General features: G+C 47.7%; 1 protein-coding gene across 6 annotated transcripts in view; it reads right to left on the minus strand.

Moving 5' to 3' along the window:
• Positions 1-18,626, minus strand: part of St3gal3 (ST3 beta-galactoside alpha-2,3-sialyltransferase 3) — a 216,984-nt gene that overhangs the window by 174,708 nt on the left and 23,650 nt on the right. For all 6 annotated transcript variants that reach the window (XM_075947138.1, XM_075947143.1, XM_075947139.1 and 3 more), the window contains exon 2: positions 15,991-16,135. In XM_075947138.1, coding sequence (XP_075803253.1) covers positions 15,991-16,123 — 133 coding nt within the window. In that variant the 5' untranslated portion in view covers positions 16,124-16,135. The remainder of the gene's footprint in view (positions 1-15,990; positions 16,136-18,626) is intronic.

The following is an 18,626-nucleotide window of genomic DNA, read 5'->3' on the forward strand; positions in this document are numbered from 1 at the left end:
CCAGTCAATGTTGTAGCTGGCAAGAAGTCAAAGTTTGGATTTCTTCTGCAACCATTAAGTGAACAAACTGTACTGTCCCCACTGAATGGCTCTGGCCACACATGTGTGGATCTATTTCTGGCCTCTATTGTCCCATTGATCAGCATGTGTACTTTATACAACACTCCCAGGCGACGTGAACCCCCTATCTTCTGTCTGAAAACATCTTTACTACCCAAGGATCTCTGCACTTCACATGAATTTTAAAATCCATTTCCAATTTCTACCAAAAAATAAGAGAGGAAATCTCATAAGAGAAAAATCTCATAAAAATAAAAGGTTGAGGAATCTCAACCTCTCTCAGATTCTGACTGAAAACGATGTTGAACTTTAAAACAAATCGGGGCGGTTCAGTGTCCTCTGACCCCTCAGCAAAGGATGGTTCTCTGCCTCAATATTCCCTCATCCTCATGGCAGCGTCTCGAGGGCTCACGAACCTGCTGGTCATGGTGGTTGATATGGCCGTCCTAGCTGTCATGGGAAGTACAGTCACACAGAAACAACTGCCCCACCGTCCTCAGTGAGTGCCACACCCCCACTGTCGCGAGTGACATAAATCAGGCGCCGTGTCCTCCCTCTTCCCCACCCACCTGCAAAGGCAGCAGCCTGTTATATTGACAGTTTGGATCCTTTAAGTCACATTTGCTTTTGGAGGTGGGATTTTTCCCATCAGTTCTACTGGAGAATTTCCATACGGTAAGTTGTATTAAAGCATACAACATAAAGAGTTTTGACAGGCAACATATCCACGAGCCCTCACCGCAACCTGTATGTATGTAGCTCATTCCCATCTGGCTCAGAAACTCCGTGTGTCCTGGTGCAATCCGCCCTCCCATCGCTTTCCCTGCAGAGGACGCTGACTGGCTTCTCAGTCATAACCAGCTTCCTTTTTTAGATGAATGGAGCCATGCTACACGTACTCCTTTGAAGGTTACTTTTAATTAATAACGTGGGGGAGGGTGTCCTGGTGGGGGAGGGGCGCCCACCTGTCACAAGTATAGCTGTCAAAGGATAACTTATGGGCGCTGACTCTCTGCTTCCACCACGTGGGTCCTGGCAGCAAGTGCCTTTACCCACTGAGCCATCTTGCTGGCCAGCAAAGTGTGTTCTTTTATACCTAGTTTCTTTAGCTCAGAAGGAGTTTGACAGTCACCCATGGTATTGCATGTATCAATTGGTTCTGGTGTATCTTTGTACGTATGTGTACAAACATGCTCACCGGTGTGTCCATGTGTGGAGCTCAGAGACTGACACTGGGTGGCGTCCTCTAACATTCCCTACCTAATATTTTGAGGCAGGGTCTCTCACGGAAGCTGTAACTGACCAGACATTATACCTGGGGGGCAGAGGCTCTCTGTGAGTGTGAGGTCATCCTGGTCTACATAGAGAGTTCCAGGCCAGTTGGGGCTATAAAATGAAATCTTGTCTCAAAACAACAAGAAACACACACATAACCTGGAACCTGCCTTTTGGTTAGACTAGTCTTTCTGGCTAGCAAGTTCCTGGGATCCAACTATCTCTGCCTCCCCAAGGCTGGGATCACAGGTGTGGGCTACATCCAGTGTTTAACACAGGTGCCAGGCAGGGGTGGGCTACATCCAGTGTTTAACACAGGTGCCAGGCAGGTGTGGGCTACGTCCAGTGTTTAACACAGGTGCCAGGCAGGTGTGGGCTACGTCCAGTGTTTAACACAGGTGCCAGGCAGGTGTGGGCTACGTCCAGTGTTTAACACAGGTGCCAGGCAGGTGTGGGCTACGTCCAGTGTTTAACATGGGTGCCAGGCAGGTGTGAGCTGTGTCCAGTGTTTAACATGGGTGCCACGCAGGTGTGGGCTACGCCCAGTGTTTAGCACGGGTGCCAGGCAGGTGTGGGCTACGTCCAGTGTTTAACACGGGTGCGAGGCAGGTGTGGGCTACGTCCAGTGTTTAACACGGGTGCTAGGCAGGTATGGGCAACATCCAATGTTTAACAAAGATGCTGGGCAGGTGTGGACGATGTCCAGTGTTTAACATGGGTGCCAGGCAGGTGTGGACTATGTCCAGTGTTTAACATGGGTGCCAGGCAGGTGTGGGCTATGTCCAGTGTTTAACAAGGGTGCCACGCAGGTGTGGGCTACGCCCAGTGTTTAACACGGGTGCCAGGCAGGTGTGGGCTACGTCCAGTGTTTAACACAGGTGCCAGGCAGGTGTGGGCTACGTCCAGTGTTTAACACAGGTGCCAGGCAGGTGTGGGCTACGTCCAGTGTTTAACACGGGTGCTAGGCAGGTGTGGGCTAGGCCTCCAAGGTGCTGAAACCTCTGCGGTGAGCCGAGGCACCTGATGCTGTTCTTTCGGTTTACAAAACGAAACTGTCTTATTCTCGTTCATCTATATCAGTTCAAACAGGGCTTTCTTTTTACATGCTGTCCAGGTCTTATGTCTGTAGCTTTTTGCTTCAAAATGCTGTGGTATCACTATGACATCACCCTGATCCTCGCCCACTCACCTCCACCCTCTGAGAGGAGATTCACTCATCCTCCAGCTGCTTGGTCCACTCTGCATGCCTCTGATGAGCTGCGCGGCGTGTAAAAGGGAAAGGGGACTTGCCAGGTGAAATAGCTCTCATACGCATGCTTACTTCAATCCTATCACATGGCTCTCCAGAACAGTGCCATCTTCCCGCTGCCAGCCAAGAATACAGGTTATAGGGGTTTCACATTCTTAGACATCATTCAGCTTTCTAATTCTTGCCGAAGAGGTAGAAAGCAGTATTTTGTTTTAAGTTGAATATTTCATAGCCTGAGAGTTTGTTGATCTTTTCCCATGCCTAGCCTAAGGGGTTTCTTAATTCTTCAAAATGCCTATTCCAACTCTTTGTCCATTTCCTATGGCGATATTGAGACCCCCACCCCTTTCTATCTCTGGGTAGGGTCACACCGCCCAGTCTGGCCTTGAACTCAGACCTTTTAAGTTCGCTGCCAACCTTCCTTGATATTGGGATTTGGGGTGTGCACCACCACACTGGCTTCCATGCAGTTCTGGGGGTCACAGCAGGGCTTCCTGCACACTAAGCAAGCCCTCTCCCAAGTGTGCTGCAACCCATTGGGGTATCTGCTTCTTGACTGCAGTTCTCTGCGTGTCCAAAACACCATCGCTCAGCAGTTTCCACACTGACGCTTCCCTTCCTGGCATACCATCTGCGTGTTAATTGTGTCTGTGGGACCCTTAAAACACGCAGTCTTTACATTTAATTTAAGATAGTTCAACATTTTCTCCCTATGAGTTTCTGTGATTACTGCTTGTCTTTTGTTTCTGTTTTGTTTTCATGGTCTTGTGCAGCCCAGACTGGCCGTAAACTGGCTCTGCAGCTAAGGACGATCCTTCTTCCTGCACCTTCCAAGTGCTGAGCCCACAGTGTGCACCATGCCCAGCTAGGATGTCTGCATTTAAGGCTTTGTTCCTGTCCTCCCCAAGACACTCCGCTGTGACTGTCAGCATGATTACAACTAGAAGTTTCGGAGGGATTAATAAAGAGTGGGGAAGATGGGTGGGTGGCACCATTTCAGGCTGGGGGACTGGACAGAGGGGGGCAGAGGAGAAAGAAGTGGGCACCGCTCTGTTTCCTGATTGCCCTGCTGTCGGCGTTCCACACCTGCCCAGCCGCTGATCCTCTCCCTGTTGCTCTCAACAACCAGCGCCACCCCTAGGCAATCCTTTACCTCCTTCTAAGTGACTGTTCTCCTTGGAAATCTTCTCTTCTCAAGGTTTTCTTTTTAATTGTGGGTTTGTGTGCCTGTGTGCGTGAGTGCAGGTGCCCAGGGAGGACAGGCAACTACAACTGGCTCCCCCTGGAGTCGCAAACACACATATGTGGGTCCTAGGAACTGAACCTGGGTCCTCTGCAAGAGGCAGTGCGTGCTGCCAACTGTCTCCTTCCCTGACTCTGAGAGCTTGAGGCTCCTTTAAAGTCTACCTTTGTGTGGGGGTTTCCCGGAAGCAGGTCTCCTGAGCTTTCACTGAGATGTGCGCCCTGCTGTTCATAGCGCCCCGCGTCACACTCACTAGATCCCTGCAGCAGGGTGTCTGTCTCCACTCTCTAATTTTCTTTCTTTTTTTTTTTATTGAGAAAAGGAGAAAAAAAGAAAAAACAAGTTTCTATCTCCTCCCAGCCTCCCATTTCCCTCCCCCTCCTCCCACCCTTCTCCCCCTCCCCCCACTCCTTTCCCCCTCCCTCTCCAGTCCAAATTGCAGTCAGGGTTTTCTGCCCTGTGGTAAGTCCTAGGTCCTCCCCCCTCCGTCCATATCTAGGAAGGTGAACATCCAAACTGGCTAGGCTCCCACAAAGCCAGCACACTCTCTAATTTTCAAATTGTTCTCTTTTTTTGCCCTTCCTGTGTTAGCAGCATCACTAATGCCTTTCACTGTCTGACACTAAAAATGCCTTCATATATGACAGGCAAGAGCTCCTCGGTGCTCCAGAGAGAGGACAACTCGGATGTGCATAGTTTCAAAGACACAGGAGAAGCTCCTGCGAGCCCAGAGGGAGAGAACCATGGCAAAGGTCAGCCGTCTAGACAAGAGGGCTGGAGCAGGGCTTTAGGACCTGAGAAGAGTGTGGATGACAAAGGCTGTCAACAGCAAAGGAAGGAGATAAGAGAACTATCGGAATTTCCGTCACACACACAACAAAGATGGGTGATTCTGGGGCTGGGGTATGGCCCAGCCGACAGAGTGCCCACCTTGCATGCCTAAAGTCCTGTGTTCAATCCCCAGCAGCTTATAGAAATAAGGAATGGTGACACACACCTGTAACCTAAGCAACGCAGGAGATGAGCAGAAGGATCAGTGGTTCAAAGCCATCCTCCACTCTAAAGAGAGTTTGAGGCCAGTCTGGGCCACACGAGACCTTGTCTCAAGAGGAAAAGCGTTGTGATTTGAGAAGCACACTGATAGGTTTTCCTAATGGTCCAAAACTGACCGGAAAATACAAGTTCCTTCTTCATGACACAAAGTCCCCCACATGGCTTCACTTTTATTCATAATTAGACATTACCTACTTAGTGGAACTCTACAGAAAAAAAATTACTGAACTATAAAAATCGGATATAAGTAAAACCAGAAGGAGCCTGGAGTGCCCTGCAAAATGAAGTCAGTACCTCCTGAGCAGTCGGTTGACAGGACACGAGGCAATGAACCCCTGCGCTCAGACAGCTCCTCTCCGCCCACATTCTGACCCTTGCTCTAGAATCAGCACGTTTCCAGTACTGCTGCAAATTGGGCATAGTGAGAAATCAGTTATTCTTGCTTAAGTTTCAGATTTCGTCAGTACAGCCATGAATTTCTTGGTTATGGGCTGCTTAGAACTCTACAGTTAGTCCCAGCACACACTGACTACAGTTAGTCCCAAGCACACACTGACTACAGTTAGTTCCAGCACACACTGACTATAGTTAGTCCAAGCGCACACTGACTACAGTTAGATCTACTGCACACACTGACTACAGTTAGTTCACTGCACACACTGACTACAGTTAGTCCGCTGCACACACTGACTACAGTTAGTCCGCTGCACACACTGACTACAGTTAGTCCGCTGCACACTGACTACAGTTAGTCCGCTGCACACACTGACTACAGTTAGTCCGCTGCACACTGACTACAGTTAGTCCGCTGCACACACTGACTACAGTTAGTCCGCTGCACACACTGACTACAGTTAGTCCACTTCACACTGACTACAGTTAGTCCGCTGCACACACTGACTACAGTTAGTCCGCTGCACACACTGACTACAGTTAGTCCGCTGCACACACTGACTACAGTTAGTTCACTGCACACTGACTACAGTTAGTCCGCTGCACACACTGACTACAGTTAGTCCGCTGCACACACTGACTACAGTTAGTCCGCTGCACACACTGACTACAGTTAGTCCGCTGCACACTGACTACAGTTAGTCCGCTGCACACACTGACTACAGTTAGTCCGCTGCACACACTGACTACAGTTAGTCCACTTCACACTGACTACAGTTAGTCCGCTGCACACACTGACTACAGTTAGTCCGCTGCACACACTGACTACAGTTAGTCCGCTGCACACACTGACTACAGTTAGTCCGCTGCACACACTGACTACAGTTAGTCCGCTGCACACACTGACTACAGTTAGTCCGCTGCACACACTGACTACAGTTAGTTCACTGCACACTGACTACAGTTAGTCCGCTGCACACACTGACTACAGTTAGTCCGCTGCACACACTGACTACAGTTAGTCCGCTGCACACACTGACTACAGTTAGTCCGCTGCACACTGACTACAGTTAGTCCGCTGCACACACTGACTACAGTTAGTCCACTGCACACTGACTACAGTTAGTCCGCTGCACACACTGACTACAGTTAGTCCCAGCGCACACTGACTACAGTTAGTCCCACTGCACACTGACTACAGTTAGTCCGCTGCACACACTGACTACAGATAAGACCCAATGCACACTGACTGGCCTTCAGATGGCTGTGGGGTACTGCTAAGGAACGTGCAGAAGGAAAGACAGCTCCAGACCTAAGGATTCTGTGTATTACACAGGTGGGGGTCAGACCCCTAGACACCAAGTGCTGAATGCAGGCCTGTCTCCACTCAGCACCAACTCACTTAAAACTCAGTTTTCCCATGGAAAGAGATGGCATGCCTTTAATCCTACTACTTAGGAGGCAGAAGCAGGTGGATCTCTGTGGGGTTGAGGCCAGCCTCGTCTACATAGCCAGTTCTAGGTCAGTCAACGCTGCATCTTGAGATCCTGTCTCTAAACAAACAAAAATCCCAAGCCCTGGTTTTCCCATCTGTAAAACTGGATAAGAATGGTCAAGCGAGGCCTAAGAACGTGCTAAGCCACATGCATCTCAACTTTAAAATGTGGAAATACTACCAAATACACCTACCAGGGCCACAGCAAGCATGAAGCTGGCGTGGCGGCACGGACACTAGTTATCTCCTAACTACAGAGATGGAGGCAGAAATCTAGATCACTCTTAGCTACTAATCAACTTTGAGGCCATCCTGGGCTACGTAAGACCTGTTCACACACACACACAAAGTAAGAAACGTAAGCTTAGCTCAAAGAACATGAATCTTCAACATATTTTAGTAGGGGCTGGAGAGATGGGTCGGTGGTGAAGAGAACTTGTTGCTCTTCTACAGGACTCGAGTTTGATTCCCAGCACCCACGTGGCAACTCATAGCCATCAGCAACTCTAGTTCCAGGGGATCTGACACCCTCTGCTGACCTCTGTGGGCAACAGGCACATAAGTGGTATACATGTATGCATGGAGGCAAAACGCCCATAAATGTAAAATAAGTAAATCATAAATCTAAATTTTAAAAAAATTTATGCAAGTTCTTAGAATATATTAAAATCTAAGTTTAAGTGTGGTAGTATGTGCCTACAATTCCAGCAATTGGGAGGCTGAGGTGGGAGAATTTGAGGCCCAAGAGCTGTGAATAACAGGCCCCATGGTGAGGCTGTAATACAATAAATAAGCAAATAAATATAAATCAACAATTTAAAACAAAATTTAAAAAAAATCCCTATCATGGCTGCTGAATTCTGGGGACAGATACAGGGGCCTGCTAGGAATAGGACTTCTAAAATACAAAAATGTCCGGAAGGCTATGGTGCAGGGCCACTTCTGCTGGCTATGAGCGAAGTCTCCCGAACCAAAGATAGCACACAGCTAAAAGTGTTTATGCCCGGGATGAAACCAGAGATGTACTTATGTGCTTATACGAAGCCAAAAACAACACAGTGACTCCTGGAGGGAAACCAAACAAAGCCAGTGATCAGGGGAAAGGTGATCTGGGGAGCTTGGGCCCATGGCAACAGTGGCATGGTTCGTGTCAAATTCCTACAACGGCCACTGGGCACAGAATCTGTGTGAGGCTGCACCCCTCCCAGATATAAACGAGCGAAAAACAAATAAAGGTGCATTTGTTAAAAACAAAAAACATAAAAACAAAACCAAAGGCAACACCCTCCATCACGTATACTAAAAATACATTCTTTGTTGTTTGTTTTAACTTTGCTTAAAATTTTACAATTTCTTTCATATAAAAATTTAATAGCCAAGAGTAGCATCTTCCATTTTCCTTTTATGATTCCTGACCTGATGTCATGGCAATGAACTCTTTCCAGCCTTAATATTACACTCTTTATAACCTTGATATGGAATTGATTTTTGTGTGAGATATGAGAAGGATTTAACTTGCACTTTTCTGACTAAATTAGGCATCAGACTGAAAACAAAGCAGGATAACCCATCACCGCCCTCAGACCTCAGTCCCCATCTCTCAGGACCGCACGTCTGTGCACAAGGCTCCCGCACTGCAGGTCACAGGTCCACCGTCTTCCTACGCTGGAGGCGCCGTTCCATTACTGTGCCTCAGAACAGACTCAGATGTCTAGAAGGGCAAGTCTCTTGCCTTATATTATTATTATTACTCTCATTTTTAAAAAAGTTAGGGTCTGGAGAATTGGCTCAGCAGTTAAGAGCACTACACGTTGCTCTTGTAGGGGATCTGGGTTCGACTCCCAGTACCCACATGATGGCTTACAACCACCTGCAATTGCAGTCCCGGGAGATCTATTGCCATCTTCTGACCTCCCGTGAAGACCAGGCACACACGTGATGCACTTACACATGCGGACAAAACATTCATACACATAAAATAATAATGCTAATAAATCTTTAACAAAGAATTACATTTCTTTATCTTGTGTGCACGTCTAGGCATGTGCAAACATGCCACTGCGCACACGTCGAGGTCAGAGCACAGCCTGCAGGAGTCTGTTCTCTCCTTCTACCACGTGGGTGCTAGGGACCAAACTCGGTCAGGGCTTTGCAGCAAGCACCTTAACTCACTGAGCCTTCTTGTCAGCCCCAACTCTTTCTTCTGAAATAAAGATTTTAATGAAATAGGTTCAATTTTTAAAAAATACTTTAAAATAAAATTCACAGTCACCTAAACAGGTCTTCTGACGTTTGGCAGATATATAAACTTGTGTGGGCACGACCTCAAACGAGATGAGTAGTGTTTTATCATCAGGGAAAATCCCTTCAAGTTCCCGTGGTCCTCGGCACAAATCAATCACTGACGTAAATCTCTATAGCCAAGGACTAGTCTAGCCCTTTCTAGAACTTAATTTAAGTGTAATCACATGATCTGTACTCTTTCCTACCTGCTTCTGGCACGCGGAGCATGGCCATGGGATTCACCCAAGTTGTCTCATGCAACAGTAGCTTGTTCCCGGTTCAGTGCTAAGTGACGCTCCCCTGTGCACTACAGCGCACTGTTTCACTCGTCCCTAACAGAAACTGGGGGTGTTTTCAGTATCTGCTATTGTTAATAAATCTGCCACGGACATTTGCCTCTGAATCTTTGTGCAGACAGAGGTTTTCATGCCTCTCGAGTAAATGGTTACAGACACACAGACATACATGCTTAACTTCTTACAATGTGTTTCTAAGCTTGAGGTGACCCACACTATCTTGCTGGGAGCTCTGTTGGCCTTGAGAGAGTGGCCCACAGTAGGTCTTGCTCTTGTGTGAGCCCTTGACACCTAGGACATGGCCTGGCAATGTCTCTGCTGCATACCACTGCGAGAGTGGGGACTCCGGTGTCCCAGCATTGCTTTTCCTCGTCACTCCTCCTGCCACCTCTCTGTCATCCTAGGGCAGAGCTGTAGGTGGGCCCCTCAGGGTTTCTGCCCTGGGAGCAACAGCTCAGACTCACTGGAGTCCTCCCACAGATGTCTACTACCCCTGGATGGGCCTCCCACAAACTCCCCTGCTCCGGATACCCCAGTGCTGCTCCAGGTATCTCTGAGTAGCAGAAGCCACCACTACCCGTCCCACTTGGACCTCTGAACAGACGGGGGGTGCACTGGCAGGAAGCTGGGCAGCTGCGGAGCTCGCTCAGTGTGTTCCTTCTCAGTGGCTGAAATCCACACCCGTTGGCTGGACACGGCCCTTTTGGTTTTTTTTTTTTCTTTTGGTTTTTCGAGACAGGGTTTCTCTGTGGCTTTGGAGCCTGCCCTGGAACTAGCTCTTGTAGACCAGGCTGGACTCAAACTCACAGAGATCCGCCTGCCTCTGCCTCCCGAGTGGTGGGATTAAAGGCATGTGCCACCACCGCCCGGCCTTTTTTTTTTCACACGGCCCTTTTGTTATTCCGCCCACGGAACCATTACTTATATATAATGCTACAGCTACTTCTGCCACCACTTACTCCGTCGTCACGGGGAGGTTAATATCTAAGCCATAGCCGAAATGCCATCCCCCACTTCCCTTTCTGAAAAGATTAACTGCTTTATCTGTGTGTGTCTATCTGTGTGCACGTGATGTGATCCAGCTGCCCTCACTCCCCCTGACTGACAGCGGAACTTCCTTGTGGTCTGTAGTAGACAAGGATGTTTGTGTTCTTACTGGACGGTGGGTCTCCACAGAAGGATTAGATGTATAAAAGGTTGCTGGGCAAAACAAAGGCTGCTGTTCTTCCACCTGAAAAGAAGCATCCGTGTCTCAATCCCAGCAACCCCCGCCAGTCTTGGCTATCCAGGTTGCGCTGGCTGCAGCATGCTCGTATGTGTATGTGGGGGGGGGGGGGGTACTCGCAGAGGCCAGAGGGGTGTTGGATCTGCTGGAGCTGGAGTTACAGGTGGGTGACTGGATTATCTGTGTGTGTCTATCTGTGTGCACGTATGTGAATGTGGGTAGGGGTACTTGCAGAGGCCAGAGGGGTGTTGGATCTCCTGGAGCTGGAGTTACAGGTGGGTGAGAGCCACCAGTGTGGGCGCTGAGAACTGAACTCAGGTCCTTTGTCCTATGCCTATTAGCTCAGTCCAGCCTGTCCTTTTTAAATACCAGACACAATTTCCAACTGACTTGCTCCCTGAGGTTTTCAGCAGCAATCAGATGAGAAGCACGTATTTCAGGCCCTTCTGTTACAATCCTTCACAAATATGAAGCTCAGCGGACTTACGTCACTTCAGTTAAACACAGGGGCATACATTTGTAAAGATCCCACCACACAGGAGAGTGCTGGAAGATCCATTTTATTAAGAAGAAATAGCAGAACTTTAAATCCATATGCATAGTTTCCATGAAACAAGGCACTGGAATCATTTCCAAAGGAGACACCTACCTCTTAGCCAGAGCAGTGGCCCAGATAAACATTCAGGGAAGAGAAACTCAGTACTTTATCCCCGCCTGGGAAGAAGAAACGGAAGGACGTCTAAAGCTTTCTAACCCCGAGGAGTACGTTGGTTTGCTTAGTAGTTTATAAAAATAACTGTGTGAAAGACAGATGTGTGTATTTTTATCACATTATAATATTAATTCTACTCTGTGTGTGTGTGTGTGTGTGTGTGTGTGTGTGTGTGTCAGTCTGAATGTAATTGACCCCCATAATCTCACAGGGTATGAGATTAGAAGGTGTGGCCTTGTTGAAGAAAGTGTGCCACCTTGGGGGCGCTTTGAGGTTTCCTATGCTCAGGACACTGCCCAGGGTCTCAGTCACCTTTCCTGCTGCCTGCGAGATACAGGACTTTCAGCTACCTTCTGTTTGTACACTGCCATGCTCCCGCCATGATGGTAATGGACTGAACCTCTGAAATTGTGCTTTCTTTATAAGAGTTGCCATACCTTGTCTCAGGAAACCAAAAAATAACAACAACAACAGACTTGCCATGATCACAGTGTCTCTTCACAGCAATAAAAACCCTAAGATGGTATGTATATTTGTTTGTGTGCATGTGTGTGTGAGTGTATGTGTTTATATACATGTATGTATGTGAATGAATGTGGGTATAGGAGTGTGGATATGTACATGAGTATGTATGCATATGTGTAAGTATGGGTGTGTGGATTATATGTGTGTATGAGTGTGAGTATGCATGCATGTATATGCATGTATGAGTACGTGTGTTATGTGTAGGTATGTGTGAATATGTGTATGTCAGTGTGTAGGTGTATGTACATGTATATATGAGTGTGTGTGTATGTATGTCAGTGTATGTATGTGTGCATGTGGGTGTTCACGTGTATATATGCATGTGTGAGTACATGTGTGTGTATATGCACGTGTATGTATGCAGTGCTGGGGGCTGAACCCTGGTTGCATATTAGGCCAGAACTTTACCAGTCATGTTCCCAGCTCCATATATATATATATATATATAATTTTTTTTTCTCTCCTCAGTTTTGAGACAAGATCACAGTAAGTTGCCCTGAGTAGCCTTGAAATCACCATGTGGCTCAGCAGATCTTGAGCTTTTGATCTTTTTTTTTTTTAATGGGGTGTTTTGAGACAGGGTTTCTCTGTGTAGCTCTGGCTACCCTGGAACTCACTCTGTAGACCAGGCTAGCCTCAAACCTGGAGACTGGCCTGCCTCTGCCTCCCCAGTGCTGGGACTGAAGGTGAGTCCCATGCCCAGTGAGCTTCTGGTCTTTTAGTGACAGCCTCCTGCATAGCTATGAGTAAGGACCTGGACCACCGGGCTCAGCTTATCTGCTTCTGAAACAGTGTCTTGGCATAGAGCCCAGCCCGCATCAGCTTCTCCACTGTGGGGTTTGTAAGTGTGTGCACAACATCTTGTTCCCACGCTATTTTTCGTTTGAATCGTTAAAAGATTTGGTTTTCTTATTCTATTTTTTTTTTTTTTTTTTTTGCTTTTCTGAGTCAGTGACTCAACTGTGTAGCCTTGGCTGGCCTGGCTCACTAGACCAGGCTGGCCTCAAACTCACAGAGACCTGCCTGCTTCTGCCTCCTGGTGCTGGGATTAAAGGCTTATGCCACCACACCTGGCTTTTAAATTATTTTTAATGGTGTGTGTGTGTGTGTGTGTGTGTGTGTGTGTGCATGTGTGTGCGTGTGCATGCGTGTGTGCATGTGTATGTGTGTGTATATTTGTGTGAAACAGGTATTCATGGAGACCAAAGCATCTGATTTCTCAAAGCTAGAGTTGGGTCACCTGACTTGGGTCTTCTGCAAGAGCAGCAACCTCCTTTAACCACTGAGCCATCTCTTTAGCCCTCTCTATGGCACTGGATAAAACAGGTTGATAAAGCCGGGCGGTGGTGGCGCACGCCTTTAATCCCAGCACTTGGGAGGCAGAGGCAGGTGGATCTCTGTGAGTTCGAGACCAGCCTGGTCTACAAGAGCTAGTTCCAGGACAGGCTCCAAAGCCACAGCGAAACTCTGTCTCGAAAAACCAAAAAAAAAAAAAAAAAAAAAAAAAAAAAAAAAAAAAACAGGTTGATAACCAGGCTAATCTCAAACTACTCTTTGAAGGTAAGCATCTGACCCAGGCCTCTCGTATATGCGTTTATCCAGAAGCTGCCCAAGGCTAAGTAGATTGCACCCCTCTACAATAAGCCTTGTAATCGCTAGAACTGCAAAACTTCTATCTGGAAGATACTCACACCTTTAATCCCAGCACTTGGAAGGCAGAGGCAGGCAGCTCTCTGTGAGTCTGAGGCTAGTCCAGTCTACATCATGAGTTCTAGTCCAGCCAGAGCTACATAGCAAGACCCGACACACACACACACACGCACACACCCCAACCTCCAACAAGGCAACCATCAGGGCCTGCCTCTTTTGCTGAGTGAAGGTCTCTCTCTGCCTTGGTGTCTCACCCAGGCTTGCTCCTCTTCCTCAGACTACAACACAGAGATGCCGCAGTGAGACAAACTCAGCATCCTATTCCACATCAAATATCTAAGAGGCTTGAGAGAGAGAATGTCGGGAACAACCTCCATGTAGCCTCCTCAACCTCCCTCCCCACCCCCCCCCCCCTTTTTTTTTTTTTTTTTGGTTTTTTGAGACAGGGTTTCTCCGTGGCTTTTGGTTCCTGTCCTGGAACTAGCTCTTGGAGACCAGGCTGGCCTTGAACTCACAGAGACCCGCCTGCCTCTGCCTCCCGAGTGCTGGGATTAAAGGCGTGCGCCACCACCAGAGTTTCACTAGGTGACATAAGCTGCTCTGGACCTCTCTATGTAGACCAGGCTGGCCTCGAACTCACAGAGATCTGCATGCCTCTGCCTCCCGATTACTGTACCGTGTGGGGCGCCAGTTCCAGGTTCTGTCTCTTTTCTCCCTGTCTTCCCTCTCATTCCCTCCTTTGCTTTTTAATACCTCTTTGAGAGCCCTTTCTCTCTCTCTTTTTACCAAGTAGAATACAGCACTAAATCCTCTTCAAAATTTGTTATAGTTTTCGATATGAAACGGGTCTTAAAGATGGAAAATCAGAGTTCAATTCCAGCTCAACTGTGTGGCCCTGGTATTAATTAAGCGGCTGGGGTTTGTCCAACTGGAAAATAAAAATTAAAGACATCTTCACAGACTGGTATTAAGAATTAAATTAAGTTAAATTAGGTGAAATAAAATGTATCTATTGTCTGGCCAAATGCCTGCTATTATGGGTCTTCCATAATGCTAATTCCTTTCTACTTCTCTAGGAAAATATTATTTAATCCTTAGTTATGACTTCGACATGCAGCTACTGTTCAGAATTCTATACTGCCTGATACAGAGGTTCCTTACCTTGGAGTACCCAATCTTAATTCTGAAAATAAATTGAGGCAGAAAAATTTAAATAATTTCTTGAAACACAGAATAGTGATAATTATAAGCTAAGCCTTTAAAACACACACACACACACACACACACACACACACACACACACACACACAGTGTCATATAGCTCAGGATGACCTTGAACTCACTATGTGGCCAAGGATGATCCTGAACTTCTGATTCTGACTTCACCTTCCGAGTACTCGGATTACGGGTGGGAGCCACCAGAACTAGTTTTATTGGTGCTGGGCGTTGTGCACGCTAGGCAGGCACTCCACCAACTGAGCCCAGGCCCAGCACAAGCTAAACATTTAAGAGGCACGAACATTCTACACAAAGCCATAAAGATTCAGTATGGTATTTTAAATTTCACCTTAAAATTTCCCAAGTAGTTTGGACCATGTGAGAAAAACCTGATCTGTTTCACAGCCACGGCTGTCGCGTTAGGGCCTCAGGACAGTGGTGGCCAGGTACTGGCTACATCTTCCACTTCATTTTAACTTTGCCCCAGAGACCGACCCTACTCTCTAGACCAGTTAGTTATATGCTGACATCCAGGAGCTGTCCATAAAAATAAAACTGGTTTTGAGAAGAATCCGACTAGGCCTGGTTTCCTAAACCAGGCTAGGATTAAACAAAACGGCAAAGAAGAGCCACGGGGGTTCCCCGTGTGGTGCTTGAAGCTGTAGCCAAGAACTGAATGCGCAGTGATGGGTGTCAAGTAAGGTCATTCTCTCAACTGCAGGCCTGTAACACAGAGGACATCGGGGAACAGAAACTAGAGCGGTCAGGCCGTGAGGGGGACACTACGGCACACCTGAGACCAGACGCTCATATGGAGGGAAGGGATTGGGAGTTGCTGGGTGGCTGGTATTCGAGTTAGATGTAAGTTCAATACCAACGGGCTGAAAAGATGAAGGAGACAGTGTCCCCTGGGGAAATGAAACAAAGACAACACCAACCTGAAAACGCAAGGAAAAAGGAAAGATGAAAGTTCTGAGGACAGAAAAATAAACCAGCTTAAACACCAAACCCCAAGGCAGTAACCGAGAAGTAAGGGTGGGGTGCATCTGACTAATTAAAAGAAGACAAGAGCCTTCGGGAACTTGAAATCCGGGTACAGTCTGAGGTTTGAACCCAAGAAGAGCACATTCTCACTGAGCACATAAAGGAAACTGAGACACGCCACAGCATGCAGATTGAAGAGGGGGGGGCAAGCATCAAAGCTCTCAGCCTGCAGCGACTGGAGGGTGGGAGGTGTCTACGCCTACTCCCCACAGGCACGGCAGCTGCGCATAAGCTACAGGCTCGGCGGGAACCACAGTGGCCATACTTACTGGAGTCTTCCCATTGGAGCAGGTGCAGCTTCCAAGCAGAATAATACAAAAATCCCAGGACCAGGAAGAGGCAGAGGGCTAGCAGCAGATTGCGCACAAATACCAAGAGTCCCATCTTCACATGATTTACCATGTCCTACATGACCTAAGAGCAAAAATAAAAAAGCCATTAAGATATAAAGCTATTATCATCCTTACGCGTGAAGAAACTTCAGAGCCCGTTTCCACGTGAAGGGCAACCAGTAACTCATGGCAAGGCACCTGTCTCAAGGAGCCCTTTCTGGATGGCTCAGCACCAAGTCCTCCATGACCAACAGCCAATCAAATCATTTTTGTAAAAGTGTACTTTTTTGGGTTTCTGGTTTTTGTTGGTTTTTTGAGACAGGGTTTCTCTGTGTAACAACCATGGCTGTCCTGGAACTCTCTTTATGGACCAGGCTGACCTCAAACTCACAGAGATCCATCTGCCTGTGCCTCCTCAGTGCTGATATTAAAGGCGTGCACCACCATGACTGCCTTGTAAAAGTTTGTTTTTATTCCATGTGTATTGAGTATTTTGTCAGTGTGTGTGTGTGCGTGTGTGTGTGTGTGTGTGTGTGTGTGTGTAGCATGTGTGTGTTTAGTGCCTTCAGAGGCCACAAGAGGACATCAGATTCCCTGAAAATGGAGGTACAGATGGTTGTGAGCTGCCATGTGGATACTGGGAACTGAGCCTGGGTCCTCTGAAACAGCGGCAAGTGTTCTTAATGACCAAGCCAGCAATCTAGCCTCTTAATTCTTAAAAAAAGGTTTTTAAAAGCTGTATGTTTATCTGTGGGTGTACCGACATGCCTGGATGTACATCACGTGCATTCAGGCACCAGGGAGCCCTGCGACTGGAATTGTAGGCAGTTGTAAGAAGCCCAATGGGGAGGGGGTGCTGAAAACCCAACCCGAATCCTCTAGAAAAACTATACATGTTCTTAACCACTGAGTCCTCTCTCTAGCACTCTGTAAATTATGAGTATTCTCCTGCATGTGGTGGGGCATATTCAATTATGAGTGCAGGTGCCTCAGGAGTCCAGAAGAGGACCTCAGCTCCCCCAGAGCTGAGTTACATGTGGTTGTGAGCCACTCGAGGGGGGTGCTGGGAACTATGTTCCCCCAAATCAGTTTATACTCTGCATCCATTTTGCACACAGCACCATTGCTTGGTTCTCTTTTGTATCGTTCAAAACAAGGCTCTCTCTACACAGCCTAGGCTGACCTAGAACTTGGCCAGTGTAGCCCAGATTGGCCCCAAGGCTATGATCCTTCTGTCTCAGCCTCTGAGTGCTGGCTGAGACTTTCAGCGGGTGCCACCATGCCCAGCTCATAACCATTTCTAACGTAAAATCTGAAAATGTTGCTGCCATGCTCAAACTCCTTTGAATTTATTTTCTTCTGCTGCTAAATCAAGGTAGGGGCAAACTAAACAGTTTATAGTAAAATCCATTCATTATCTCAGAGTCCTGAAGGCCAGCACCCTATTACTGAGTAGCTCAGCCAGGTCCTTAGTGTAGTCACGTGAGAGTGAGCCAGTGTGCCAGGGGCTGCACACTTCCCAGAAGGCCCAGAAGAGAACCCCAGTCCGTGCTCACTCCAGCTGCTCCCCGAACCTCACCCCTGCAGCTGGCTCCCTTGTAGGAAGGACCAATCTTTGCTCTGTAGTCTTTCTCTAACTTTCTCCATGGCCCCATGAGCCGTGGAGGCTAAGCCTCTCTCACTCTCCGATTTGCCCTTCTTTGGAGCCCGCTTTCAGCTGGAGAAATCCTTCACTTTCCAGGACTCCTGTGATTATACTGGGCCCATCTACTTAATCCAGGCTAACTGTCCTCTTTAAGCGGCCATAATCTCCATTTTATCTAGAAAGAGCCTTTGCCAAGTCAGGTGACATATTCACAGGCTCCAACATTCAGGGTGCTGGCAGCTTCGGGGACCACTCAGCCTCAAGGATCTCTCGCTCCGTTCTAAATTCTTCGGAAGTCTGCTCTACAGCGTAGGTCCCTGCCACTTTTCAGGCTGCCCCTGATTCTCTGAGCCTCATCAGTGCCCGGTGCATTAGCCATTGTCTGAACGCCACCTCATTTCCCTTTCCAAGGCCTGCCTGTCTGCAACCCATTTTCCACCCCCTTTGCTGTATAGTAGACCCTTTGATACAAACTAAATTGTACCACCGTCAAAGAAGACTTCCCTGGGTCAGACCCCACACCCCTGTCTCAATCACTTAACCCAGTTACCAAATAACATGAAAAAGACACTGTGTAAACATTAGTAACGGGGATGTGGCTCAGAGGATAAGGTGCCTGCGGCTAAGCTTAATGGCCTGAGTTCATTCCATGCAACCCCCACGGTAGAAGGACAGAGCTGTCCTCTGACTTCCATGTGTGCTATGGCATGCCCGTCCAAGCCCAACACACACAGCATAGAAATCAGCACAGGAATGGCTGGGGGGTGGTGGTTCACACCTTTAATTCAAGCACTCAGGAGGCAGAGGCAGATGGATCTCTGAGTTCGAGGCCAGCCTGGTCTACAAAGCGAGTTCCAGGACAGCCAGGGTTGCACAAAGAAACCTTGTCTTGAAAAAAACAAACGAACAAACAAAAAGAAATAAGTGT

The sequence above is a fragment of the Microtus pennsylvanicus genome, chromosome 13, assembly GCF_037038515.1.
Source record: "Microtus pennsylvanicus isolate mMicPen1 chromosome 13, mMicPen1.hap1, whole genome shotgun sequence".
Taxonomy (NCBI): domain Eukaryota; kingdom Metazoa; phylum Chordata; class Mammalia; order Rodentia; family Cricetidae; genus Microtus; species Microtus pennsylvanicus.